At 38.4% G+C, this 13,293-nt stretch overlaps 4 protein-coding genes across 4 annotated transcripts; 2 read left to right on the forward strand and 2 right to left on the reverse strand.

Moving 5' to 3' along the window:
- Positions 1 to 2,127: 2,127 nt before the first annotated feature.
- EAF02_002658 (uncharacterized protein) lies at positions 2,128 to 2,454 on the forward strand (the record flags this gene model as incomplete). The annotated part of the gene is made up of 1 exon (XM_038898706.1): positions 2,128 to 2,454. One exon carries the CDS (start codon positions 2,128 to 2,130, stop codon positions 2,452 to 2,454), a length of 327 nt encoding a protein of 108 aa, XP_038760994.1.
- Positions 2,455 to 2,785: 331 nt separating this feature from the next.
- Positions 2,786 to 3,907, reverse strand: EAF02_002659 (uncharacterized protein; the record flags this gene model as incomplete). Its single annotated transcript, XM_038898707.1, has 2 exons — positions 2,786 to 3,253; positions 3,359 to 3,907. 2 exons carry the CDS (start codon positions 3,905 to 3,907, stop codon positions 3,050 to 3,052), a joined length of 753 nt encoding a protein of 250 aa, XP_038760995.1. The 3' UTR covers positions 2,786 to 3,049.
- A 6,168-nt stretch (positions 3,908 to 10,075) lies between these two features.
- Positions 10,076 to 10,990, forward strand: EAF02_002660 (uncharacterized protein; the record flags this gene model as incomplete). The annotated part of the gene is made up of 1 exon (XM_038898708.1): positions 10,076 to 10,990. The coding sequence occupies one exon, from the start codon at positions 10,076 to 10,078 to the stop codon at positions 10,988 to 10,990; it is 915 nt and encodes a 304-aa protein (XP_038760996.1).
- Positions 10,991 to 12,071: 1,081 nt separating this feature from the next.
- Positions 12,072 to 13,055, reverse strand: EAF02_002661 (uncharacterized protein). The gene is given in 4 exon segments (XM_038898709.1): positions 12,072 to 12,742; positions 12,790 to 12,823; positions 12,839 to 12,916; positions 12,966 to 13,055. The coding sequence occupies 4 exon segments, from the start codon at positions 12,992 to 12,994 to the stop codon at positions 12,086 to 12,088; spliced, it is 798 nt and encodes a 265-aa protein (XP_038760997.1). The 5' UTR covers positions 12,995 to 13,055; the 3' UTR covers positions 12,072 to 12,085.
- Between the last annotated feature and the right edge of the window lie 238 nt (positions 13,056 to 13,293).

Consider the following 13,293-nt stretch of genomic DNA (forward strand, 5'->3'; position numbering starts at 1 on the left):
CACACTACTTATAATACAATAAGCTTTTTATAAATATCATAAAGCAATGAAATAACTCAATATCAGAATAAAGTGATCATTTGGATATATAGAGATCAAAGGTAATAAGGAAGTAGATTGCTTAACAAATGTAAATACAATTGGGCTTATGAACTAAACAATTGATAAGCTATCAATAATCAATAGGGTCCGAACAATTGTTTATCAAAAGTGTCTATATATAGAATCTATTTAATAGGAAGAAATAAACTCCTTTCTCTTCATTAGCTATAAGAAATAATCTTTTAGATACAATATAAAGGAATTAAAGAAACTAACTTTACTAAAAGTAATCTTATATTAACTAATAACTATAAAAACAGATCATAGCAATTACACTGCTTATTATCAACGATTTAATTATCAAAACAATAAGCTAAACTACTTATACAGTAATACTAAAAAACCATATCACTTCTTTAAATACACTATAAACAATTTAAAGCATTCAGATTAGCCTCTTACCTCTATAGAAATACAATCTAACAAGTAGATGATTATATATATCAAGAAACTCTTATATATACCTAACAAGCTCATTCAGCTAATCACTGACTCAGAGTTTTATACTTAAATCTATTTTAATTATTAAAGAACCCTTAAAAAGCAATAATCTTTTTAATAAAACTTATTGCTTACTCTTTATAAACTCATTACTTAATTGATTATTTGAATATACTATATCTCTAAAAATCACAAATCTAATATATAATATAAGAGTTCTATTATTTGGCTAAACAAATAGTAATCCATTCTTGCTTTTTCTTTTTTACTATAAAGATCGAAGTTTACAATAAACCTATCCACCCGGAAACCAAGCTTTATCTCACAACAATCCGGATTAAATATTCCCTTCTAGAAACAGAAGCGGATCGCACCCGTAGAGAAGCGAATAGCCCCTGATATTGAAATTAAATTGCTAAATTCGGTCACGACGATCACACTGTTCAAATAATTCCTTATCTTAGCACATCTAAATACCCTTAGGGAGGTCCAAAACAGACGTTAATTAATATAAATAAATAAATAAATAAAATACGATTATACAATTTATACTAAAAACTAGTAATCTATATTGAAAACTAATAATCTACATTAAAGACTGATAATCTATACTGAAAACTAGCGATCTGTACTAAAAAGTCGAATTTTGTTACTGTTTGTCTCAAAAGACGTCATACTCTCGTTACATTAGGCATTAATGCATTGGAGCTGGCAGGTCGCGAGGACGTGCTCCCGCTAAAGTAACCCAATAATAGGTACCACTAATTACTCCACTTTTGAGGCTCAACAACCATCGTATCTCGATGATTCACTTGAATATCGTCCATTCAATCCTCATGTATCATTTCTAGGTTATTTGACAGAACGTGTAATGCATCATAGAGGGAAGAGCTTTGCAGGGTAGACGCTGTTTCTATTATTCAGCAACCTTCTGTCACATCAGATTTAAAATATATATAAATTATAAAAAAAGAATAAGTAACGTGGGTAGAGGGCCATAGGGCCATCCTAACAGCCTCCCTAGGAGTATGGTGGCGTGCCAAGCTAACTGTTTTTATAACACGGGATGACTATTTAGAAGGAATTTCTTAGCTGTCACAAAATCAGTAACTCGGCATCTGATAGACTCTTTTCTTAGGCAGATCTTTTCCTTCAGGCGAGGTAATTATTTTTGTTCATAGTAGATCATATCGCCCTTGTTCGGTACCTTTGATTGGGGTAGAGGGGGTAGTATTAGAAAGGGAAGGAAAAGTGATGTATGACACTGCCAGGGCCCTCTGCTGGACGTGCTCATGTGTTGTATCCAGAAATATACCCATGTTTGTGTGCCTCCCTTGGACACCTAGGAACCCCGGTTCTACTCTTGTAGAAAGAGTGGTGTTGGTGCTTGCTTTGACGCGGCTCATATAGTTTGTATGGTAAAGTCATGGGGTATCATTTCACATGATTTGTAACTGTTTAATATAAAAGTACAGACCGTAGAGCTCAACGTTTTTCAAGAATTTCAACATTGAGGCATTTCCTATCATTGTGCGGTTTCACTTTATCTAGAGCTTGCTATTTTTTTTTAAAGCGGCTTACAAAATGACTGTTTGGCTGTCACTACATGGTGCTGGAGCTGTCAAGCCTGCGGAAAGCTCATTTAAGATCACACCTGGCGAAATTGGTTCAGTCTTAAGACCAACAGACGCTAACGCACTCATCGGTTCCATCAGTTTCTCAAAAGAATTTGAGTCACCTCCAATCGTAATGTTGAGTTTGACAGGCGTGGATACTGGGAATGAGGCCAATTCTAGAGTCCAGGTCTATGCCTCGGAGGTAACCTCGAAAGGGTTTACTGTTCATGCGGACTCATGGGGAAACACTAAACTATACTCATGTGGAGCGTCATGGATTGCATTAGGACCCTGATGTATTATGACCCAGGATATATGATTATGGGGACTTTAGGCTTCGAGCTTGAACTGCCAACCACAGTGGAACACCATATAATTGAATCACCTGACCTAGAGGAGCGGTCGATAGGGATATCCTAATAAGAAAATTTTAAAGATGTAGGCCATTTTTAGACCTAAAAACTTTTGAAACCAAAAAATATATTCTTGTGAAGAGATTATCCTTATAAGGGAGATAATTATAGGGGCGATTCTTATGGAGATTTTGCTATATAGGCGCGACGCGACTGCAAACCCAGAACCCAACAAGCGGGTCTCTGGGGCTTCGCGTTCTTCTGCCAACCTAGGAGGCCAAACTGATGTTGCAAGCAGACGAGCCCTTGCGATCAGTATCATGATCTATTTGTGCAAGTATTTCACGAATCTAACGTAACTTGAAACCTCATAGTAGTCGATACGTGATAAGTTTTTAATTGAATTGATGGGAAATAAAACAATATTTTTCAATAGAAAGGCTTCCTTTATGGACCATGGTATCATTTCTTGAACGCAACACTCATTCTTTGAATCATACAATATAACTCGCCACACCTTATACCAAAAGAGGCTACCTACTCAGCAACTACATCATTATCGTCGTAGTGCCGGTAGACGCCCCAGTCCTGATACTTCTGTCTTCTGTCACTGGCAAGGTACCCAGCAATGTTTGGCCGAGCCTTGACGTCTTCGTATAACTTGAATACCTTGTCATATTTACCGGCTTCTCTGGCTTGCTTCATTGCCTTAGGGAAAGCATAATGGGTGCCATCGAGGGTCTATGGCAGTTGGTCAGTCAGGTCAAAGGATATACCAGTTATATAGTATACAAGGAGGGATATCAGGACAGGGGCCACTATCGGAAGAGGCAGAACAGAATATACCTGAAACAAGACCAAGTCAGCGTATCTAAATATTTTTCCCAACAACCATGGGCCTGGTCCTTGCTCCTCGTTCTCCAACACTCTCTGCCAGTACGCAAGGACGTTAGGGAGGCGGTTTTGGACCCATTCCTTGCTGCGTCTTTTGCTCTCCTCCTTCTGGTCTTCCCAGGGTAGTATTGTAGCGATAGGATGGTGTGTATCGTGAACTTCATTGCTAAGAAGGTCGAGCGCTGTCAGGGCAAGGGCATTTACTCGGTACAAGTCGTTCTCGCGCGATCCGGCAAGTCCAAGCTTGGGACCAAGGTATAGGAGAATATTGGGGGTCTGAGAGATGATCAGGTCGCCGTGCTTGAAGAGAGGCGGGGCGAAGTAAGGTGGGTTTCCATGGCCGCCACCAGCGAGCCAAGTCACGACATTCTTCCGGGCTTCATCAAAAGATAGTGACTGTGTGTCTTTGTACTGGACGCCAGCTTCCTCGAGGATGAGCCGGACATGTTCACCGCGGCCTGGAACGCCTGTGTAGTAAATGAGCTCGTAGGGTGTAGCCATACTGATTTGAAGGGTGAGGTAGTATACGAAGCGTCTCTCGAGTGTTGATGGTGAGTGTTTGTTCCTCCGCGTGAATAGGGATAAGATAACCTCAATACAGATGCGATGTAAAAATAGGCAGGCCGCCACTGCAGTCAGTGGTCGCAACGGGTGGCTTGGGTGGTAAGGCTGGTTACGGGTACCCGTGGTTACAGGTGGTGACGGGGATGAAAAAGCCATCCCCGCCAATCAGCATTTGGCTATAGGTGGTGAAGCTTCATTTTCACGGGTTGCAGCTGGATGGGGATTTGGAGCCACTCATAACAAACGGGTATTGAGAAATTGACGCTAAACACACCCGTTGCGACCACTGACTGCAGCCACTTTAATTTCTCCTGTAAATGGCAGCATGCATGCTGACCACTGCTTACCCACCAACATGCAGGCGCTGTGCCGCAAACACGTTCAAGATCGGTAAGTGGTACATTTTACAGTACGGAACATGATTTCCCGTACGTGCTTGTGGCATAGATCTTACCACACCTCTATGCTACGCTGCTACCGCCTGCAATCTACCCATAGAGGTAATATGCCAACCTAGCTCGGTTGACTCTTCCTGAATTTTATCGACGCACCCAGCCTCGTGAGATATCTGTCGATCTTCTGTCCTTTGCATTTACATTTCTCATTACCAAGGAGCATAGAAGGAACATCAAGTTCACATGACAATCTATCGCCAGCGTCGTGTCACTGTCAGACAATTTCCTCGGCCTCTCAGCTATAAAACCTCCCACTGGCGAGGTACAGATATTGACAACCCACTGAACGAGAACAATATCATCATTGGAGTTTATTCTGTGTGCATTGCACTTGCTTCCATATTCGTTGTTCTGCGTCTCTATGCCAAATTCGTTTTTACGAAAACCACGAGAGATCAGGATTGTACGATACTCTCTTGTCCATCCGAATCTTGGTGACAATCTGATATTGTCACGGAATTCACCGTATAGTGTAACCCTACGGTATTAATCCTAGTACTCCTTTGGAGTACTCATTCCCATAATTACTAAAACTATTTCACTCAGTTCATTTGTGTATTCTATATACCTAATTAGACGACTCCATTGCTTGATCAGGGTATATAAAGCAGGTATGATCCTTATAATCACACCTCAAGTCAATCTAGTTTATTATCACTCTATATACCTATCTCCTGATCAAAGTGACCATTAGACATAGCTATTACCTCCGTGATAATTACCTAGTACCTAGGTCCTCTCTACCTGCACCGTGATAGCTATTCATTCTTTATACATAGATTAAATTTGCTACATAGATACTGTGACAACAACGGAGTCTTTCTTAACAGTTCACCCCCAGATGAAGCAGCTTTACAAACAGCAAATACGCTTCTTAATTCAATAATTGATAGTGGTACAGTTCCTTCAACACCGGTTCGTCAATATATTCGAAAATTAACAACCGGAACTGAACAACTTCGAGCACGAAGTATCGTCCATCAACACGATGCCAATAATCTCCGGTCGATCATGAAGAAGCGTACAACTCATACAAAGGGAAAAAGAGTAGTTTTAAAAGGTCATTTCAACATTTCTACGCAAGAATTATGTGATGCAGTAGTAGAAGCTGAAAAAGCTACTAAAAAGCAAACAGGAACAAATAGAAAGGGAAAGGGAAAGGCGATTATGTACAATACTGAGATTAACGAAGATAATGAAGAAGAAGCTGAGGATGAATCTGAAAGTGAAATTGGGGATTGTATTAACGTGGTTTAACAGTGGGTCGGCCATATCAGTGGATCGGCCATTTTTATTTCGAATTGTTATTCCAAAGCTATATTATTCAACAACAATTAAATCAATCGATTGAAACTATAGAGATTCTAATAATCTAGAATCTATTGTATTATTCTGAAAAGTCCTTGTATTATGTCCTATCTTTCTATACTTATTATAATATCGATTGAAAAATAATTCCCTATTAGAATTCCTCTCTTTTTGATGCTTATTATATTAAATCTGAATATTAATCTTTTATTGAGATAATATATCAAGAGCTTCTTGTTTGATAAATATTCTTCTTTAATATATTTGAGTTTTTTTTATATATTGATATTTGCTTAATATCTTATTTGCTTTTCGAAATATACAAATCTCAATATTCAAAAGTATATTCTCATAAGCTAATCTCTCTATACCTTTAGCTAAAACTAATATAGTTTCAAATATAAGTATAGAGAAGCTTGTTTGATAATAAGTTATTCGAGATTTAATTAATATTGATTAAAAAAGAGTTTTTATTGGATTATAAAGGGTTTAAGAGATTTATTGATTTAAATTGAAAAAGAAGGGAATAGATATACAAATTCGAATATTCAATTTCGAAAGTATAGTTTCAGAATTAAAAGGTATTAAATCTGTTTCTCGGAATTCTGATTTCATATTCTAAATTGTGATTGATTCTTGGTATACAGTTTTGAAAACTATAAAGAATTCAACTTTCGAAATATAATTGATATATATCTTGATAAATCTATTAATTTAATTATTATATGAATATTTCAGATTGCTAAAATAGTTTATATCAAGTAATTAAGTTAAATGACTTGAATATAATAATAAATCCAAATATATAATATCATTCTCTTTACAATATACTTGAAAAGGTTTTGATTTGTAATTTTTATATCTATTTAATATCAATATCCGATATTTGTTCTTTTTTTGATTCTTAATATACTTATCGAAATGCTTCAGTTATTCTAAATCTGTTTTATTGTTTATTTATCTATTAGATATAGATTTAATAGCCTAATCTATAGGGAAATCGATTTCGATATATTAATTAGAAAGATAAACCTATTCTTGAATCACTAGAAATAGGGGTATAATTTCGCTCTCCTTATCACCATATATAATCACTATAGCCTATTCCCTATTACCTAATTGTATTGCCTTGCTTCTGTTATTTCGTTTAGCATTAATTATTACTATTCCGAAGCATATTATACCCATCATAAAGCCTGTTTTGTCAAAGTTGTAGAAATCGTAATCGAGAATACCGTATTTTACTCGCATATTCGAAACCAATCAAAACTACTTCTTAATAAGCTTAGGATCTTTACAGAGAGCTTTTTAAAAATCATAAATATAACTAAAATATATCTTTAATTCGATTCAATATTTTATGAATCAATATACCTAAAGATTCCCAATACACTTTGTACCTCTCGATTCGAGAATATGATTTGCTATATCTTTTATTATTCTAAGTTTAGGTGAAAATCCTTTTTTATTTATATCAAATATATATTGAATAAATATTTCCTCTTTCAATTCAATAAATTATAACTTTTTGATTGACTTTCAGTTATATTAGGTTTATTTCGAATTCTATTACCTAATATAAATCGAGATATATAATAAAGCTGAGCTGCTTTTTGAATTATTAATTTTTTATTTAATTTAATAGCTTGAATAGCTAAGATTATATATGCTTTTTTGGAATGAATTTCTATGATTAATTATGAAGAAAATGCATATTGAATATAGAATAATAATTTGAGGTAAAAATAGCCGACCTACTGATATGGCTGACTTACTGTTAAACCACGTTATAGTTGACTGTTGAATAATATAAGTTTTAGTTGAGTAGTCCCCCGCATTTATGGTATCTACGCCACTATGGTACTTACGCCACGACTTACGTTATCAAATCGTTCCCTTAACTCATACCTCTATCCAAATGAAAGACTGTTTGTACAAGGATACAGATGACGTAGCATCTACAGCTTGGTAGGTCCTAAATGCCAAAGTTGTATTCTGTCTAAAGAGCTACTATAGCTATATACAGGAAATAGGAGGCCTTGAAATTAGGGCTAATGAAGGAGCTAGTCTTTTTCGCATTCCCTTAAGTGGTATAGCAGTCATTGAATTGAAGTTATTCATCTACGTTCACACAAAGACTTAAAAAAAAATTCACCTTTTCCTAACATTCTACAAACTACCAAATAGATCTTAAAGACCCTGTCTATAACAGGGGGATTTGAAATGTGTTTTGTAATTGGTTGGTTGAAATTACGACGAGAGGATTTTATAGAATGTGTATCAAGTAGGACCTATCTTATCTCTCTATCTATACTACAGCAGTCAGGTTGTCTCTTACTTTTTGTTACGGAGGTATGTATTATAAGATAAACCTAAAGCCTTAGTGTCGGAACCTACGAAAACAGTACGATAGGGATAGTAGGATTAAAGGGTAATCAAAGATAGTGATAATCAGATAAGTAATCAGTGATTAAAAGATAGGTACTTATCTTTTGTTAGCATCTACCCTACAATAAGCATAGGATGTATAGCGGTTACAGGTTAGCTAGTGAGTACAGGTTAGGAGTAGGCATGGGTTAGATAAGCAGCGGCCTTGCTAAGGGTCACGGATAAGTGCTACGTGACTAGAAGCCGATCGACTTGTCGACCGACTTCAGAGGACGAAGATCTATATAAGGGAATGGGTTTCATTATAATGTAAAGCTTTATACTGAAAACAATCATTAGTTCTATACTATAATTACAAGAATTGCAACCAGTTACAACCTTATTGAATCCCTACTTGAAATCTAGTCTAAACCACCTCAAGAGATCTCTAGACACTTCCACATGACCTTAGAGGCAGCTCCTGTAACATGAATCCGGTTTTTACCTTGCTTGGCAAGTTTGCGATTTCCTTTATATTGTTGTCGTTCTTCCTCATTCTCTTCTTTACTACCTTCTACATCAGGTGCTGTCAATGCCTTGTATATTAAAAGACGATTTGTGAACCTGTATTTGATATTGTCTTCCAATTGCGAGATATAATCTAAGTCTGCTATTGTTGCAAAAGAACTCAGGAGGCTGTGAAAAATTGAAGTTGCAAATAATGTATACTTGAGGCTAAGGCTGAGAGTGAATATGCTAGATCACAGTGTTATATCGGCGTGAGTGAGGAATCAAAGGCTATTCTACTTTAGGTGCTAACTATTGAGGGACGTGGTATTCCCCACATTCGTCTTGGTAGACGGTGGTGCAAGTGACGTACATGCTAGCACTCTTTCTGGCTCAGCTGACTCATCCTTGCACATGCAATGACGCTGATCTTAATGCCATCCTCTTCCTCTTGCTGCCTCGACTCTCTCCTATGGACCTTACTCGGCGACTCCCAACCCACACACACTTCTTCTCTAGACCGATTCTTCTCCAAATCTGCTCTTCTAGAAAGATATTTCTGAAGCCGAAACACATGTCAGACTGGACAGCAGCAAATAGTACGAGCCAGTGTCAAGCAATCCACGTTGATCAATTCTCAAGATACCAGACATGCTCCAAAGCCTTGTGGGGGATGATCAACAAATGTCCGTTGTTAGTTCTGCATCTGGCAAAGTGGCCCAGGCTTCGGCCCGTCCGGTATTAGCTCAAGATCACCCCACGCTTGTAAAACAAGCTTGTATCAACTACGCTTAATCTACAACAGGCTGGATATACATAACCGAAGCTTCTTGCGACCTAAGGATTGACGGCAATTTATGTTCAATTTATGTGTAGCTTGTGTATAGGACAGAAAAAGATATCAACCCGATCTTTCATTGGAGAGTCGATATCGTTGTTACGACTTTCTTTGCATTAAAGTCGTCTGAAAGCGGGGTACGCGGCTTGATCAATTCCTCCTGGAGCCTGCAGTCAACTGTGGCTGGATTGTGGTCATACAACATGACTGCCATGGAAAAAAAAACGAGCCCCTTCGAATGAATGATGATATTCTTATCATGTTGTTTCGTATCCTTGTTTCTTCTCACTGTTTCTTCTCATTGTGCTATTTTGAGTAGTTTGAACCACTGTACTTAGAGATCGGCTTGGATTGGCGACTTTATGCCGACTGTATGGCGACTGTATGCATACATGATTCATTTTCTGGTTCAAGGTTCTGCTCGGAGAACTTAAACAAACTTTGGAACACTTCTTATGTGATCTGCCGTTTACCCACCATTCATCTTTCATCTTCAATCCTGCCATATCTATCCAACATATTTTCACACATTTCCCGGTTCATCCTTCCTTTATTCACCTCCCCATTCAACGAAAACCCTACAACTGTCGTTATTATTACGTCAAAATAATATCCTACTGCCATAGTAGTATGCCTTCATTGATTCAACACCGAAGGTCCATGAAACATTGCTCCTGCCTCTGTTGTGATCCTTTGGATAGCCAGGAAGAATTGCGCGAAGCCCGTCAGCCCTCTATCGATAAATACACTTGCCCTCAATGCAAGCAGCGCTTCGCACAAAAACCATCTCTTGAAGCTCACCAACGGGAAAATCTGCATGCCTACTGCTACAAGTGTGATATCATCTCTTCTACGAGATTTCTGAATGCATTACATATGCAATCGCATTCTTCCGCTCGAGTGACAACACTTTCCTCAGCGACACCATTCTGGTGCTGCGACTGCGAACGGAATTTCAAAAGTGAAAGAGCACTCACAGCTCATCTTCGTTATAGCCAGGTACATACGCTGCAGAAGGGAGCCGAAAAAGAGAACTTACAAGAACAACAAGATGAGGGCAATCGCCAAGCGAAGTGCAAGAAATGCCCAAAATCTTTCAAGGATTGCGCTGCGTTGAAGCAGCATCTGATGTCGGTACATCGTAAGCCGCTGGGCGACATTAACTTCATGGCAAATGTGGAGCGCAAGAAGCAATTTAGTTTCCCATCGGCCCAGTTACATCATTTGGAGGCTGTAGAACGTGTGTCTGGGATGACAAAGACAAAATTGAATGCAGCTATTGCAGTGAATAATTCTGAAGCAGTCAAAATACAGGGGCCGCTGGATCGCAATACATCTGAGACCTCGGCATCGCAGATTCGAAGTTCGATACCCACTTCAACCTCATTCGACTCAACTATCACAAAACTCTACTCCATGCTCGCCATCTTCTGGCCTCAAGATTCGCATGGCTATCAAACATGCCCCCGCTGCCCCCGTTCCTCTACTCGCAAATTTAAGCATGATGCACTTCAGCAACATCTTTTATCAAGCGTCCACAATTAGTCCTTGCCCTGATCAGGACTCGATGAGGCATCATCCCATTGCCCGCGTGCTTGAATGCACGAGGGAAGTAAGCAGTCGTTTTCACAATTCTCTACTACGAGCGGGCCAGCGCAGCATATTGAGAGCGGTGCTTGTGATGAAGCAATGGTAACTTCAGGCATGTGTGGTAAAATATGTGCAGAAGGAGATGATGAGGGACACGGGGATTTGGCGAGCTAAAATTGTTGAGATAGACGTTTATATTTACATAAATTCACTATTTTGTTAACATTTAGTAAAGAGGGCTTTAATATGCTGCGTATATTGTTATTATCAATGCTAATTGCGAGGAAAGGGGCAATATATTTCAGTCCTTAGTAATGTGTATTACCCGGGCCACGACATACTATGGCTACGCCCCGACTCTTTAGAATTTGGGAGGTTAGGATTTTCAGACCCAAGCACTTCCCTCCAAGTTAGTAGTTGTCAAGGTCTTTAATCCTAAAGGAGAACTGATATTACATTGCCTCTCTTCCTCCACCCCTTTCAAATGCGGTCGCTGCAACAAATCTAAGACAGCGGAGCTTGTGGCTAAATACCAGCGCCAATAGAACGACCTTCGTTGCAGGGCTTGTTATGGAATGCTTCTCTCAAAGGTTGAGAGTCGGTCGCCTCGATGGGATCGGCAGGAATTGCATGGTAGTATAGGAAGCGAAATTAAGGCGGTATGGATGAGATAGCAAGGAACTTGAGTGTTGCATGCTCGAATCTAAGTTCTTCAGGACGCGGGGATCTATAATTGGGCTTGAAAAGGTATCGGAGAGGAATTTGTTTACGTACCTTTCGGATCCATAACGAAATTGAAGACCTGACACCCTAGGCTTGATAGATGCAATTCCACCGAACCTCAAATCATAAATGTCGCCAACGAGATATCCCCGTTTCTGAGAGCAGAGGCGGTTGGTGGTTGATCTACCAGAGTCATCTCAGTAGGAATATGATAGGAACATTGATGACGAAAGAACTATTTTGCAGTCGACAAATTTGATGAGCGAACAAACTTGCCTATGACTGAACACAGTGCATTCTTCAAAATCGTTGTATTTAAAATTGTATTTAATTTAAAGCAATATAAAAGTGATCATCACAACCATGGCAGCTATATTTTTGCTTTCCTTTATTTGAAGCTTTCCCCCTATGCTTCGTGTTACAATTTGGACATACTATCGCAGAATGGTTCGCCACATGTAAAAAAGCCTTGAGAACATCGTATGCGATCTCCCCATCCTCCTTACACAATTTTGCAAATTCCCCTTTATCAGCCAGTTCCTCCATATGATCAGCAGCAGCTTGAATCGCAATGTCTTTGAGTAGGCGATCGGACTCTGGAAGTTCATCGTACATAAGCCTTAGGCTAGCTGATAGTGAAATAGTATTCCATTCAGTGAATACAGCCTTTTCGAATTTGGTTTTGACGAGTACCTTCAATACTTGAATATCATATTTTTCTGCTATGATAAAAACGCGTATACAAATTGTCAATATTTCCAAAAATTCGTCAACTACTTGAAAAACAGTTTCCTTGATAAGCGCAATTGATTTTTCATCGGATGCCTCAATTGGAAACTCTTGGAAATATATATTTGACGCCTCTTCAACGATTTCATTAATAGAAGGTATAGCATCGAAGTCTCCGATATAAAGGAATTTGATAATTCTTTCAACAATTGCCAGATAATCATCTGGCAGATTTATTTCGTCGATCAAAGCCTTCTAAATCAGAGTAAGCAGAGCTAGCTCAATGAAATAAATCTACCAACCAAAAATGCACTATCCACATGAACGGCGAGAGGCCTTGATTATAGATACACTACATTTCGATGAACTCTAAACACTTTATTGCTACATTTGATGGTAAAATCAGAGTAGCGGCCAGTGTCAAGTATCCTATGAGTGTTAACAGAGAATAATTCCTTATGAGTTCATATAAACTTACCTAACAAGAAGGCTTGATGTACCAGACATATTGGCTTTGACTTAGAGGTGGATAACTGTTAAATAAAGTGCTTAAGAAATATAATGTTGAGTGCTTATGAGAATATAAGAGATTTATATAACAATGATTGTTTGATGGCAAAGAAAGTAGGTGTAGTCACTTTCAAGCTATTAGCCGCATATGGCAATCGCGCAAGCTGACTGGCTGAACAAATTGCAGCAATACAATCTTTTTGGGCGAATGGTGGAACTAGTGACAACCAAATTTTCCTTTACGTAAGTTCTATAGCTATCGGATGACGAGGATTGGATGATAGGTGATGATCTGA

Source organism: Botrytis sinoallii (assembly GCF_014898435.1).
Source record: "Botrytis sinoallii strain Bc 23 chromosome Unknown BSIN_004, whole genome shotgun sequence".
Classification (NCBI taxonomy): domain Eukaryota; kingdom Fungi; phylum Ascomycota; class Leotiomycetes; order Helotiales; family Sclerotiniaceae; genus Botrytis; species Botrytis sinoallii.